Source organism: Eretmochelys imbricata, chromosome 1 (genome assembly GCF_965152235.1).
Source record: "Eretmochelys imbricata isolate rEreImb1 chromosome 1, rEreImb1.hap1, whole genome shotgun sequence".
Classification (NCBI taxonomy): domain Eukaryota; kingdom Metazoa; phylum Chordata; order Testudines; family Cheloniidae; genus Eretmochelys; species Eretmochelys imbricata.
The window spans coordinates 8,055,562-8,071,419 of NC_135572.1; the positions used below are offsets into that span (position 1 = coordinate 8,055,562).

General features: G+C 47.7%; 1 protein-coding gene across 1 annotated transcript; it reads right to left on the reverse strand.

Moving 5' to 3' along the window:
• Positions 1-5,003: 5,003 nt before the first annotated feature.
• LOC144259695 (olfactory receptor 52E4-like) lies at positions 5,004-5,963 on the reverse strand. Its single transcript, XM_077808000.1, has one exon. It carries the CDS (start codon positions 5,961-5,963, stop codon positions 5,004-5,006), a length of 960 nt encoding a protein of 319 aa, XP_077664126.1.
• Between the last annotated feature and the right edge of the window lie 9,895 nt (positions 5,964-15,858).

Below are 15,858 nucleotides of genomic sequence, written 5' to 3' on the forward strand. Positions count from 1 at the left end.
AGCCCTGAGCCCCCTCCCACACTCCAAACCCCTCAGCTCCACCCCCATCAGATGAATTCTGTTATGTGCACCAATATGAAGGCGATGTGTCACACATCACCTCCATATTGGTGCACATAACAGAATTCATTCCGCACATGGACGAATAAAATTAGAGGGAACGCTGCTCCTGTCCCCCCTTAATCTCCTCTTTCCAAACGAAACATGCCCAGTTCCTTCAGCTTTTGTTCATATGGCTTCTAGTCCATCCCTTTGATCATCTTTGTTGCTCACCTCTGGATCCTTTCTAGTTTCTCTACCTCCTTCCTATGCATTGATGACCAGAACGGGACACAGTACTCCAGCTGAGGCCTAGCCAATGCCAAGTAGAGTGGTACTATCACCTCCCGTGACTTCCATGCTATGCCTCTGTTAATGCAACACAGAGTTGTTTTTGCTTTTTTTGCAACGGCATCACATTGCTGACTCATGTTGAGGTTGTGATCCACCCCAGCTCCCAGACCCTTCTCAGCAGTGCTGCTGCCAAGCCAGTTATCCCCCATTCTGTATTTGTGCATTCAATTTTTCTTCCCTAAGTGTAGCTCCTTACATTTGTCTTTGTTGAATTTCATTTTATTGTCTGTAGCCCAGTTCTCTAATTTATCAAGATCCCTCTGAATTTTAGCTCTATCCTCCTAAGTGTTTGGAATCCTCCCCCTCGCTTTGTGTCATCTGCAAATTAGAGCCGTTCACTCTCAATTCCTACAATACTGGACCCAGACCCCTGTGGAACCCCACTAGACACCTCCTGCCAAACTGACATCATTCCATTAATAGTTACACTTTGTTTGTGGTTGTTTAACCAATTATGTATCCACCTAATGATAGTTCCGCCAAGACCACATTTCTCCATCTTACTCATCAGAATGTCATGTGGGACTGGGTCAAAAGCCTTGCTGAAATCCAGGTATATCATGTCCACTGCATTCCCCCATCCACCAAACCAGTTATCCTGTCACAGAAGGAAATCAAGCTGGTTTGCCATGATTTGTTCTTGGTAAATCCATGCTGGCTGCCAGTGATCACCCATCATCCTCCAGGTAGTCGCACACGGAATGTTTTACACATTATTCTAGTAGCTTCCCAGGTATCGAAGTCAGGCTGATGGGTCTATTGTTCCCCGGCTCCTCCTTTCCCCCCTTTTAAAAGATGGGCGTCACGTTAGCCCTTCTCGAGTCTTCTGGGACCTCTCCTGTCATCCATGAGTTTGAAAATATTATTGCCGGTGGCTCCGAGATTTCTTAAACTAATTCCTTCCGTACCCTGGGGTAAATAGCATCAGGACCTGCTGACTTGAACTCCTTCAGATTGGTCAGAAGATCTCTGACCTGTTCTTACTTATCCTCATCTGCACCCTCTCCCCTTTATTGTCTGTGATAACTTCTCTAGTTCTCCAGTCACACGTTATTTTTGTGTGGAGACTGAAGCAAAACAGGCATTGAGTTGCTCTTCCTCCCTATCATCTTCCATTACCAGCTCACCCCAGGTGCTTATATGTCTCCATCACCATGACATCTGAGCACCTGACAGACATCAGATGGCCTGACTGTCATTTACACTAAAGTCACCTGACACTGCTCTGGCAGGAGGAAGCAGCCTGCAAGTAGCTGCAAGGTACATGTATGTTAAGGCCCCATTACATAGCCAGAGCTCTCTACGGTGGCCTTAGGGCTTGTCTTCACTACAGATGCTTTGCCGATATACCTATAGCAATATAGCTGTGCCGGAAACGCTCTCTGGAGGAGACACCGCTTATGCCGACAGAAGGAGTTTGTTTGCCAGAAGAGTTAAACCACCTCCCCAGATGACATAAGCATGTTTGGAAGGATGCAAATTTCTTTAGAAAATGTCAGTAAAGGCAGCTGAGGTTGGGCACCTGAAATCACAAGTCACTTCTGAGGATATCGGCCTGCAGCACTGAGTTCCCGCCGCCACGTTCTACCCAAATTGTGCAGGCACATGCCGCAGTGTGAAATGGCCGGCGTTCCTACCACGAGCCCTCGCCAGTGTGGCGTGCTTGTCCCAGAATCCTTTCCCCCTAGGCAGGCTGGAAATCCCATTACTGGTGACGAAACTGGGAGAGTTGGCAACACTGTGATCGATTAGGGAGTGGGTAGAGTGAGGAGCTGGCCTCAGACACCGGATTGGCTAGAGGTCTGGTCAGCTTGCCTCCTATTGGAGGAGAGGAGTGGCACACCAGAGCAGGGTATTGGTTCCAAGAGCACCTAGTTGGCTCAAGGTCAATAAGCTGGCATTGGGGAGTGGCTGGAGAGAAGGACCATGTGGCTCATGGAGAACACATGTTGCTGTTGCTGCTGATGGAAGAAAGAGGCCCCGACACAGCCTGACGTTGGGGGTGCAGGCGCCAAGGGATTGGCCCAGAGAGCTGGCCAGGGCACATTCACAGCCGGGCTGGGAGAGCGGCCCAGAGGTAGCGGAGGAGCCCAAACCAGCACGGTGGCCAGGGGCCTGGGCACCAGGCAACAGAGCTGAAACTGGGGCTTGCCACTCTGAGCTCGTACTGCAAGAGGCAGGAGGCACCAAGTTTGGGGACTCAGAGACCCAGGGAGGGGCAGTTTGGACTTTTAGGGTATGTCTTCACTGCCATGTAAGCCCAGGGTTAGTGGGATTTGAGTCAGTTGACCCGTGTTAGAGAACCCTGGGCTGGAGCAGCTCCCCTATATTAAGGATTTTCTAACCTGTGCTCAAACCTAGGGCTCTGGTGTCCACACTACAGTGCACAGACCCGAGTCAAAGTAACCGTGTCCAGGTCTGGATTTAGGGACAGGTGACCCAGGAGACCACCTGGGGTGCTGGCCTTGGGGGAGTGTTGGGTTCAGGGTGCTGTTTTTGTTGTTAGCCATGAAAGGGAAAACAAAATGTTTGAAGTAAAATGTTTCAGGCATTCTGTATGTGGGTTCATTTTTCACTAGCCTCCTAGAATGTTCTGGACCTTTGTAGAATCTCAGGGAACCTTTCAGACTTTCTGAGAACGACATTTCCTTTGAACCTCCTAGAATGTTGTCAGCCAGGCCCTCGTGTGTAGATAAGGGATGGGGCGTCGCCAGCCAGTCAGTGAGATATAAGAATGAAATGAAGTGAGAGACCAGCTGCAATATTGTGAACCTTGTTTTATTGTGTAATTGTGAAAGTGTAATTGTGTTTTAAGACTTGAAGAGTGAGTGTAAGGCTAGTGAGATACCAAGTGACTGAGGTTTACAATGCTCAGATGGAACTGGTGCAGTCGAGTAAACCTGAGGCCAGAATATGACACGAGATGCAAAGCCTGGCAAATCAGATTACTGACTTCAAATTTCTTGTCTCAATTGCGGTTTGGCAAGGCATTAGAAACTCAGTCGATGGACATTGCAACTGCTACTACTTTGATGAGAAGCTGCCTTGATCTCGTTGTGGCCTAAGAGACAACGGATTTGAAGATGCCATCACTGCTGCCAGAGAAATGTGGAAAACTTAGGAGTTGAGCCTATCTTCAAAGAAACTCGTATTCATCAGAAGAAGAGACAGTTTGGTTCACCTCAGCTCTTAAATCCACTGAGTGAGAGTGTGCTCAGATGCTGGTGTGCAGCGCTAAGGGGTGGCAGAGAGAGAAAGGCTTTCTTGTACCTTCTAATTACAGCTCTGGTTTCACCCCTTTCCATATCATTGAGAGCTCTGCTGAGATACCCTGTTCAAATACCAGTATTAATGATCAATAATAACAAGAGCAATGGGCCTTGTATGCAATCAGTATTCCCACAATTTCCAAACATCACATTTTAATCATTGGACAACATCCAATGATTGGGAGCATTTCAGTGTCGTTTTTTAGCCTTCCTCTCACAAAATAGCCAAGTTAACTTTTTCTGTAACTGCTCAAGTAAAGTTGCAAGTGTCATAAATATAAAGGGAAGGGTAAACACCTTTAAAATCCCTCCTGGCCAGAGGAAAAACCCTTTCACCTGCTTCCACAAGGAACTATATGTTAAATTCACTGAGAGACTACAAGTCCTATCCAAAGAGGGGAGACTGGGGAGCTGAGTCTGCAGAGCAGAAGAGCTGGGCAGTTAATCTCTCGAGAGTGCAGGGGATGGCAGGTCCACTCTCATCTCTAGACACTTTGGATAGAACTTGTAGTCTCTCAGTAAATTTAACATATAGTTCCTTGTGGAAGCAGAGGTTGGTCAGGCAAAGAAAACAGAAGCTAATGCATATCTAGCTAGATTACTTACTAAATTCTAAGACTCCATTCCTGTTCTGTCCCCGGCAAAATCATCACACAGACAGAGAGAGCCTTTGTTTCTCCCCCCCTCCAGCTTTTGAAAGTATCTTGTCTCACTCATTGGTCATTTTGGTCAGGTGCCAGCGAGGTTATCCTCGCTTCTTAACCCTTTACAGGTGAGAGGGTTTTTCCTCTGGCCAGGAGGGATTTTAAAGGTGCTTACCCTTCCCTTTATATTTATGACAGCAAGATATGGTGGAAAGATACAATATACATTCAGGGGAAAATTCTGCACTAGGACACACACAAAGGTTCTAGTTGGAGTCAGCAGAAGCCACACGTGGGCAGCTGTTCAAGGCTTTTACCAGGTGCTGTTGGGAAAAGGAGCATTGGTGATATTCATTGTTAAAGATGAGCCAGTGGTATGGGTAAAATAAGCAATCATCTAAACTTTCATCCCCCAGCTGCTAAAAATAATTAACTTCCACTAAATAACTAACTTCTGCTAATAATTAACTTCTGCTAAAAATAATTACTTGTGTTCATGGTGATTCTGTTCTTCTGGGTCTTGGGCAGGATTGTCAACATAGCTGGAAGAAAGGAAGCACCAGAACTTTCAAGAAAGCATCTTCTTGTGGGATTTCCAGCCCAAGAGTCTCCAGGGTTCCTGTTAGATCAGAATCCGAAGCTCTGGGTGCCTGTCTGAACCTTCTGCATCTCGCTCATTGCGGTTTACCATCTCACACTAGTGGGGGTCAAAGCCAAGCCTGGAGTCTCTTTGGATAGAATGGCTCAGCACCCGGCCCCTGATCTGCTTGGTCTTCATGCCGTATATGATGGGGTTCAGCATGGGCGGCACCACAATGCAGAGGTGTGCCAGCAGGATGTGGATGTGCTTGGGGATGTTCTGGCCCCAGCGCTGTGTGTAGAAGGAGAACAGCCCCGGGGTGTAGAAGAGCAGGATGACACACACGTGGGAGCCACAGGTGCTGAAGGACTTCAGGCGCGCGTCCCTGGAGGACAGGCTCAGGACGGCCCGGAGGATCAGGATGTAGGAGATGGTGATGAAGATGGAGTCTGAGGCCACCACAAAGGTCGCGGTCGTTATCCCGTAGACATAGTTGAGCATGGTGTCCCCACAGGCCAGCTTCACCACGGCCATGTGCTCGCAGTAGGAGTGGGAGATGACCCTGGGCCCACAGTAGGGCAGGCGGCTGACCATGCACGTCAAGGGGGTAATCAGGCCAATGCCCCGCACAAAGATGGCCAACCCGATCTTGGCGATGATGGGGTTGGTGAGGATGGCGGTGTAGCGCAATGGCTTGCAGATGGCGACGTAGCGGTCAAAGGCCATGGCCAGCAGCACCCCCGACTCCATGGCAGAGAAACTGTGGATGAAGAACATCTGGACCACGCAGCACTCAAAGCCGATTTCATGGGAGTGGAACCAGAAGATGCTCAGGATCTTGGGCACAGTGGAGGTGGTGAGCACCAGGTCGATGCCTGCCAGCATGCAGAGGAAGTAGTACATGGGCAAGTGCAGGCTCGGCTCCGTCTTGATCACAAAGAGGAGGATGAAGTTCCCCAGCAGGGCCACAACGTACATGGCACAGAATGGGAAGGCGATCCAGAAGTGGGTGGCCTCCAGCCCCGGAATGCCCATTAGGAGGAAGGTGGAGGGGTTGGAGTGATTGTAGCGTGACATGGGGCACGGCCAGTTTCCAGGACTATTTTGGAGGCTGGAATTGAAACCACACAGTGGGTTAGTGTCAGCAATGAAAACGCTTTGTCCTCTCTGGACCCCAGCGCATGCAGACAGCCCCTCTCTGCCTTCTCCCATATGGAGAATTGCAGCCCCATCAACCCGCTTCCACCAGCTCCTGCGCCTCCCCAGCTTCATTCACCGCAGGATTCAGTTCAAAATGGCCATCTTTTCTACAGCTTTCTTGGGATTTGCTCAAGCTGTGCACACGGAGCTTTTCTCTATGCTCTTCTCACGGCGGTTTCCCCTCAGAGCTGGACTCCAGCTGTACCCCCAATTCCAGTTTGGGGGACCTGAAAGGACAACTAGCTCAAAGTCTGAATGACTTTAGTCAACAGCCCAGAAGGGTTTAAACGCCAGAGAAATGGAAGGTTCAGTAGAATCCTGAGATGGGGTCACAAAGGTCTTGGTTCACCCCTATGCCTCAGAAGGGGTTAAAGAGCATCTCCTTCTGGGGAGGGGCAGGTGATGACTGAGCCTTGTGGGGGCACTGAATCAGCATGCTCCCCAGGCCTCATCCCTCACTTTCAGGGCAGCGTTAGTCAGCTGTGGGGCTGCCCCATGGAGGAGGTAGGATTGCACACACCCTGGGCTGTAGCAGCCATCTTCTGGATGGACTTCCTATTTGAAGGGCCTTTGGTCCTGCATTATGCCATGGAAACCTGAGTCATCTGGGAGTTAACTGAGGTCAGTGTGTAGATGACAACTCTAATAAGAACGTAAGAACGGCCTTACTGGGTCAGACCATCTAGCCCAGTATCCTGTCATCCAACAGCGGCCAGTGCCAGGTGCTGTAGAGAGAATGAACAAAACAGGACAATTTTGAGTGATCCACCCCTTGAGTGTTGTCCAGTCCCAGCTTCTGTCCAGTCAGAGCTACAGGACACCCAGAGCTTGGGGTTGCATCCCTGAGCATCTTAGCTAATAGCCACTGATGGACCAGTCCTCCATGGACTTATCTACCTCTTCTTTTGAACCCAGTTAGACTTTTGGCCTCACAACATCCCTTGCCAACATGTTCCACATGTTGAGTATCTGTTGGGTGAAGAAATACTTCCCTTTGTTTGTTTTAAACCTGCTGCTGATTAATTTCATTGGGTGACCCCTGGTTCTTATGTTATGAGAGGGGGTAAATAACACTTCCTGATTCACTGTCTCCACACCAGTCCTGGTTTTATAGACCTCTACCATATCCCCCTGAGTCATCTCTTTTCTGAGCTGAACAGTCCCGGTCTTTTTAATCTCTCCTCATACGGAAGCCGTTCCAACCCCCTCATCATTTTTGTTGCCCTTCAATACACTTTTTCCATTTCTAATATATCTTTTTTGAGATGGAGAGACCAGAACTGCATGCAGTATTCAAGGTGTAGGCGTACCATGGGTTTATATAGAGGCCAGATGATATTTTCTGTCTTATTTTCTAATGGTTCCTAACATTCCAGCTTCTCCGCAGTGGCCTTGTCTTCCTTGAGTGCTCCTTTAGCACCTCAGTCATCCAGTGGCCTCATTGATTGTTTGCCAGGTTTCCTGCTCTGCTGCATTTAAACTTTTTTTGCTGTTAGTTTTGAGTCTTTGGCTAGTTGCTCTTTAGATTGTGTGTTGACCTGCCTAATTACACTTTTACACTTGACTTGCCAGAGTTTATGCTCCTTTCTATTTTCCCCAGTAGGATTTGCCTTCCAAATTTTAAAGGATCCCTTTTTGCCTCCAACTGCATCCTCTACTCGGCTGTTTAGCCATGGTAGCATTTTTTGGTCATCTTACTGTTTTTATTAGTTTTTAGAATTTATTAGTATTTTTAGTTTGAGCCTCTGTTATGGTGTTTTTAAATAACTTCCATGGAGCTTGCAGACATTTCATCTTTGTGACCGTTCCTTTTAATTGAAGTTTAACGAGCTTCCTCTTTTTTATGAAGTTCCCTTTTTTGATGTTAAATGCTGCTATGGTGGGCTCCTTTGGTATTTCCTCCCACAAGGATGTAATATGTAAGATTATAGTCTCTATTACTGAGCCGTTCAGCTGTATTCACGTCTTGGACCTGATCCTATGCGCCTCTTAGGATTAAATCAAGAATTGCCTCTCTCCTTGTGGGTTCCAGGACTAGCTACTCCAAGGAGCAGTCATTAATGGCGCCTAGAAATTTTATCTCTGCATCCCATCCTGAAGCGACATGTACCCAGTGATTGGGGAAGGAGTAGAAATCCCCCGTTATTATTGAGTTTTCTGTATGTGTAGCCTCTCTATTCTCCTGGAGCATTTCACCAGTTCAGAAATAGCCTGTCCCTTTGGCCTGTTTGGGCTCACTCCCCACACAGACTGTCCCCTTGGCCTGTGCAGAAAATTCCTTCTCTACTTCTGAAGGGAGTCTTACCTCTGCTGTCCTGTCGGTCACATGTTTGCCCTTGTCATGTGCCCTGCAACTACAGCTCCCAGCTGGAAAGGGCCAGGGCCTTTCCGGCCTGCCCTGGGGGCATGAATGCACGTCTGTCCAAGGCCAGCGCTTTGCTCTAGGTTCCCAAACATTTACATGGAGTCTGAGACAGAGCTGTTGTTGGGTGCGCTCCTCCACTCCCATCCAGGATTGCAGGGACCACTTCCCCTGTCCCTGGCAAGCACATAATAGCCCTGTGGCAGATAGTTGCGAACCATTGCTTACATGGAACTGTAATAAGAAAATATTTATATATTATTGGCTACTGATAGCCGGAACCAAAGAGAAGAGCCAGTAGCAGCGTGTGACCCGTCAGTGCCGCATGGACACAGCTTAGGAACGAGGCCTGTTGATAAACGTAGGCAGTTTATGCAGCCTTGTCATAGCTGTGTTGGTCCCAGGCTGTTAGACAGGCCAGGTGAGTGCGGGAATATCTTTACTGGACCAACTTCTGTCGGTGAGAGAGACAAAGAGCTCTGTGTGGCCCAGAACCTGGTCTCTCTCTCACCAACAGAAGTTGGTCCAATAAAAGATATTCCCTCCCCGACCTTGTCCCTCTGCACACACTTGAGACAGGTTTGATTGTGGGTTCCAATAGCCCCCCACAGCCAACTCTTTGGACCCTTACGTAGCTAACTGCCTCTCATTAACTTTGTGTGCAAAATCATGGGAATTTTTTTTAAAATTCAAAACAGGTTAGAGATTTTAAAAAGTCCCCAGAAATGAAAACCCACATGGTAATAAATGAATTGCAGTAAAGCCCTGTGCAGATGGGGCTGCAGCATTTGATTACCAGTCATTTGCCTGAGGGAAGCTTCCCTGTATTGGGAAAAAACAGAACAGGAACTGAGGGGCATTAACTTTGAATTTTTAACCCTTCCCTCTCTAGTTCTTGTCTGCCCCCTCTGTGCCACCGATGTGGTCCCTTAGTGATGGGCTGGAACGTGTCTCCTCCCTGGATTGCTCAGTGCAGGCAGACACATGGTCTTAGCCATGGCAGATACATGCCCCAGCACAGCAAGTGTGTTCTCTCGGGAGGTCCCTGGCCCCTTTAGCAGCAGCGTTCTGGCTGCCTGTCTCTGCTGCTACCAGCAGTACTGCACCCGAGAGCCGGAGTTTGAAGAGAGCTTGGCCCCACTTTCTCAGGGCTCTGCACCCACGAGTAGCCTGCGTTCCCAACAAAGCCCCCGGCATGTGAAGCAGCACGTACCCGGCCCATTGAGCCGCACAGCTTGGGCATTCTGCCTGGATGTACATAGTCCCTCTGGCGACAGGCGTGAGTAGTGCTAATCTGCTTCCAGAGATGGGGAAAGTGAGACAAAGAGGCCGTGGCTCTGATCCTGCTTCCACTGAAGGCAGTGGAAAAACTCCCACTGGCTTCCAAGGTGCAGTATCGGGCTGTTACTTATGAGCAAGAAACCTCAAAGCTCGCAAGAGTCCCAGTTAAAATTCCTGCCTCCCAGTGCTATGCTCCGTGCACTGCCCTGGAATACAGCAGACTGGTGGGAAAAGCTGGGCTGATTGACGGTATTTCTGGTTTGGAAAATGCCAGAATTGTCACAGAACACCCCCCAGGTCCCTTGTGGGGATCTTCCTACGTTTCACACCAGTGAGAGGCCAATAATTACCTTACTGCCGATCAATATTACAGCAGGAAGGCGGTGCTGCTGGTTGGAAAAAAATCAGGGAGACCATGGCTGCTCTGCTGAAATGTATTTAAAAACAGACCTTGCAGAGAAGTAAATTTATAGAAAAAAGTCGAAGTCACCAAAGAGATGTAGACTGGACTGTTGTGATTACAAAAGTAGTGCAAGTCCACAGGGGCAAAAAGAGGATTGCAAGGTGTTGCCACACATGTGTATTTCTAAAGCTGTAGAAAAGAATGTTTGATGTTGTGTTAATTGAGGAATAATTTGCAATCAAATCATTAAAGACTAAGAAATTCATACAAAGGGGGCAGAATTCAGCTTGTGTTATTGTTGGCGTTTCTTGAATTCTGAGGACTTCCCCTTCTCACAAGGCCTTTTTTCCATGTTATTAAATTCATTCATTCATAAAAAACCAAATTCTGCTCAGTTACACTGCTGTAAATCCTGAGTAGCTCTGCTTTAATCAGTGGGATTATTTTACATTTACACCAGCGTGACTGACAAAAGGATTTGTCCCAAAGTTTTCCAGTCCATTTAAAAATTATTCATTAACAGGGCCCCTGATTAAATCCATACTGCCCCAACTCACCTGGATCCGTCTCTATCTTCTTCACCTACAGTGAATGCTACAGTCACGCCCAAGCTGTGTGATTCTCCAGTCTGCCGGGACGACCCGCATGGGGGTATTTATACCTTTTAAAGAAATCCTCTTTCCTCCCCCCGCTGGGAATTCAGAGCCTTTCTTCATTACAGAGGAAACTCTGCGATCAGGCACAGGGAATAGCCACAAATAGTAGCAGTAAATTAACCCATTCCTATTTTACAGGCCCTTGGCTTAATAGCTACATCTCCATTCAATAGTACGGGATTGATCTCCAAGAGGGAAGTGCAAGTGTGTGTGTGTGTGTGTGTGTGTGTGTGTGTGTGTGTGTGCCTAGTTTAAGTGTGCAAATACCCCAAAGGCCTGTCTGTGTGAGGGGATCTGCACAACTAGCGGGTGCATGTGCAAAAGTGTCTATGACGTTTGAAGACTTGTCCCTGCTTGTTCAGGGCTCTGTTTAGGTGTGAGTGTTAGGACATAGATATTCAGGCCTGTCTGTAAAGGCCTATACTTTAAGAATGTGGGTATATGTTTATCATTTAGCTAGTTATAGAGGTATAAAAGAAAGAATCAAAATCACTGTCTGCTTGTGTAAGGGGCTTCTCTTACTGTGACAGTCTGAGGTTCCTTAGCTAAGGCCTTTGGTTAAGCAGTGGGAGCAGCCATGAGCTGGGAAGCGAAAGGTCACGTCCTCACATTCCAAACCAGTCACATTGAAATAAGGCAATTGGAAAGGTGATCCAATCTATCACCTCCAGAAAGGGAAGAGCCTAGAAGATGTAAAAGGAAATTTAGTTTGATAGTTTTCTGTTTGGTAAGAACTCACTTATCAATAGACACAGCTGGGAAACCCTTATGTCTTTATAGATGTCGTTGTGAAATCCTCACTTCTGTATTGTTTTGTTATTAGATTTCCCACTTTGCTCTTATTTGCATGGTCTCTGTCTGGTTCTGTGACTGTTTCTGTCTGCTGTATAATTAATTTTGCTGGGTGTAAACTAATTAAGGTGATGGGATATAACTGGTTAGAGAATTATGTTACAATATGTTAGGATTGGTTAGATAAATTTCAGTAAAATGATTGGTTAAGGTATAGCTGAGAATATTACTATATAAATTAGAGACAAACAGGAAGTAAGTTGGGATTCAAAAATAAGGAAAAAGGAACTTGGATTTAAGCTTGCTGGAAGTTCACCCCCCAAAACTTTGAATTGTTTGCACCTTTGGACTTCGGGTATTGTTGCTCTCTGTTCATGCAAGAAGGACCAGGGAAGTGAGAGGGTGAAGGAATAAGCCCTCGAACAATGAATATGATGTAATCAGTACCCTTTTTGGTTAAGAGAGTGTTACCCAGGGTTGTCAGAACCCAAAGCAGTGGTAACTTCACTGTTTCACTCCAGGCAGTGTCAGGAATAATCAGTGGGAACACAGCGCTTCCAGCTGATGAAAGATTGATACAAGTCAGCGTGCTTTTATTTAAAACTACAATTTATTAAAGCTCACACAGACACTAGCAATAGGGTTAGAATATCCCATATCATTACCTAGAATTCGAGATGGCATCGAGTAGTTGACGGTAGACCAGCGATGGCCTGTTGCTTCCCCACCAGGGAGCATGATCGTGTCGAGAAAAAATCTCTCAGGATAGCTTCCGAGAACTGCTCCAAAGTACACACTATTATCTAGTCTTTTTTAACTAACTTTTACAAAACACACAACTCATAGGGGGTGGGTCATCACCTCTCCTAACTTCAATCAACTGCTTATCAACAAACATTCCTAACAATCTTAGTCAGAATAAGCTTTTGTATCAAAGGTGTGCAAACTCATGGTCTCTATCCACTTATTTTCTTTCCGTCTCAATTTGTTGACGCTTTTCACCCCTCCTCCCATTCTCATTAGCAGAAACTGCAAGTCTGCAGCTAGTTTTGACCTTGCCTCCAGAAGCCCTGATTGTTCAAATTAACCCTTAACGATGTGGAGTTCTATTTCATTAATTCATGGCGGCTGAATGCACACAATATGCTTGCAATTAGCTTGATCAACATCTGGAGCTACTACATCCATCCAATCCAGGGCAACAAGGGGGCAGAGTTCAGGTGGATGGATAAATAGCACTTTAAATAGCACCTTTCCTCTAAGGATCTCAAAGCACTTTATAAACTTCAGTGAGAACACCTGTGTAATGTAAGTCAGTATTATCACCATTTTACAGGCGGGAAAACGGAGAAACAGAAAGGGTCAATGAATTCCCTGTGTGGACCTATAGTCTGGTCTCAATAGCTGGGATTAGAATCTGGCCCAGAAAGTCTTTGGGATTGCTGGAAAGGGAGTCGACAGCTCCTAACTCCCCTTGGTGTCCCTTAGCCACAAGAACATCCTTCCCAGTTCCCCAAAAGGCATACTGGAGTGGAGTGAGAGGTTGCATTTATTCTGGGAACATGGGCCAAAGAACACTCCACTGATTTTCCCCTACTCAAATTGCTTACAAGTCGGCACTGGAGGCAGGACACTTATTAATGCATATACACATCCGCAGAGCACACTGTCCCACACTCAGTCCAAAAAGATCCCACAAATTGGTGAACCCCCCCGGTGCCCCAGATCAGGAGATCCATTCAGAGACAGGTTCCCAAAAGCTCAGAACTTCTTGTTCTGTGCAATATGAGGAGATCCTGGACAGAGGTGGTTTGGCTGCAGCTGTTGGGTCCTTTCCATATTAGGAATCAAACGTGGGTCAGATATTCAGATGAAGTGTCATGCAGGAACGGGGAAGGGACCTGCGTGCTGTGAAGCACTGCCCTTTCCCTCTGGCTGTGAGGCTGCCCCAGCATGCAGGACACAAAGGCCTCACAGGTCCTACAGAAAAACAAAGAGACATGGGAACTTCTGTTGGGTTCTTGCATGTCTGCCACTAACTGCAGGGGAGAAGGAAAGACCTGTGGGCAAGTCATTCCAGAACTCTCCTCTGCAAAGTATCATGAACCTTCCTCTTTGGCATCGGGTACTGGCCAGTGATGAGGGCAACATACTGGACTAGATGGATCTGGTCTGGGGATTTCTAGGTTCCTGCCCAGCAAGGCATGTAAACCGCTATGTTCTAGCAGCAGGAAAAGGGCATTTCTAGTCGGGCCCACCTCTAGACCAGGGAAAAGCAGACAATTCTGCAACTCCATTGCTGTCCCCTCGGTGGAATGGTGGACGGTGGATGCAAGGTAGAGTTCTAGGGTTGAATTTACTCTACCCTTTGGAACACAGACCCCACTATCTCGGCTGGCACCTTGGTGACATTCCCAGATGAGGAAAAGCACAGTAGCAGAAGAGAGAGAACGACCCAGTGGTTAGGGCAGTAATTTCGGAGGCCTGCACTCTATTCTTGATTAGGACACGGGTAACCTTGGGCAAGTCTCTCGGTCTTTCCGTTCCCAAGCTGTAAAATGAGAAGAATAGCCCTGCCCTACTCTGTTATCATACCCAACGAGTTTTGGGAGCATCAGCTGTGCAGTATCTAGAACAGCTCACGTTCGGCAAGACCGGGGCTGGGAGAATCCTGGTACCTTCAGTGAATTCCAACTTGGATCGTTGCATTCCAGCAGCCTCAATTTCCCCTGGTAGGGGATGTGGTAGTGGAGGTGACAATCTCCGACACTTTCTGTGCTAACCAGGCCTGCTGTGTAGCTGGTGCCCAATGACTGTCACAGTCAAACCGATATGTGGCTGCATTTCAGTGCTGGCGACATATACCCAGTCCAGGAGTGCCGGAATCTCTAGTGGAAATTCCTGTTGCAAATTTTCACCTGGTTGCAAGTGGCAGACTAAGATTTGTAAGAGATCTACTGGATCCTTCAGCTATAGATCCTCCGGTGGAAACCAAGAGAGTCCAGTAAAAATCGACACAGACCAGAAGACATCCACAGAGAGGAGAGAAAGACCAGTTCAAGGATTCCCATGGAGTCTACTGGAATTTCCACTAGGGATAAGAAATCCCCCAAATCTTGATCCCAAGTTTAAAATCAACCAAGTCTTTTGGAAGGTTTGGAAAAGCCGTGGGAACTCCACCCCACTGAAATTACGTTTTCTTTTCACTGCACCTCATCCCTTCTGGGGTCCAGCTAGAAAGGGAAGAGCTGAAGTCTCAGAAGAATGGCTGCCTGGCCAGATTGGCAGGTGGATGCAGTCAGGAAGTGCCAGCACAGCCATGAAAGTGCCTCTTCTCAGGGTACGTCTACACCGCACACCCCCCTCCCCCGGGGAGCAAGTCTCAGAGTCTGGGGGAACATACCTGGGCTCACGGTACAGGGCTAAAGATAGCAGTGTAACCATTTCTGCTCGGGCTGGAACCGGGGCTCTGAAAGCTGGTGAAGGGGGAAGGCCCAGAGCCCAGACTTCAGTCTGAGCAGGAACATCTTCACTGCTCTTCTGAGTGCTGCGGCCTCGAAGCCCGCGAGCCGGACTCAATTGACCTGGGCTCTGAGACGCTGCCATGTTTTGGTTTGTTTTCAGTGTAGACTTATTTATAGTCAAGAGGATCCCCTCATTGCACCAAATGTCTCCCCACTGGTCTGCATTGTTCACAGGGTCATTGAATGCCTCAGGGGCGTGTGGGGCTGAAATGAGGGGAGATTTCTTCTCCTCGGGAAGTTCACCGCTCCCGGGAACTGAAACACCAACACAGATTGGAAACTCTGTAGGGCACCTTTTCCTTACACATGTGTACAGCACCTGGCACGATGGGACTCGGTTTCCAGGCTGAGGCCTCTGAGCACTATCCCAATGCAAACTAAAAATAAAAACATAAGGAGGCCAGCTGTGGAGTAAATATGTATGAGGCTGTATTGCCTTTTCAAACTCCTGAGGCCTCTCCCTGTGAGTGGCGTTCAGTAGCTAGCTTGTATTCTTATTGACCAGGGACTGTGAAATATTCAGCCAGAAAGGAGCGGAAGTTGACTTGTCTGGCCAGGGTGACCCTCTTGTGTAGCCAGAGGAGGTACTCCGGGCAGTAATGGTCTTGCTGGGGTGGATCAAGCCTCCTAAGGGAAGTAGTGGAGGGTTCATTGCTTGGGTTATTTAGAGACTGGGCAGAGCACTGGGGAATCTGCTGTAGTGATCAGTTCTACAATGGCTGAGGGATTTTGGTCTAGGAGGGACCGAAAATGA

Bases quoted from the DNA above. Each gene is read 5' to 3' on its own strand.
- LOC144259695 (XM_077808000.1), bottom strand. From the start codon at position 5,963: ATGTCACGCTACAATCACTCCAACCCCTCCACCTTCCTCCTAATGGGC.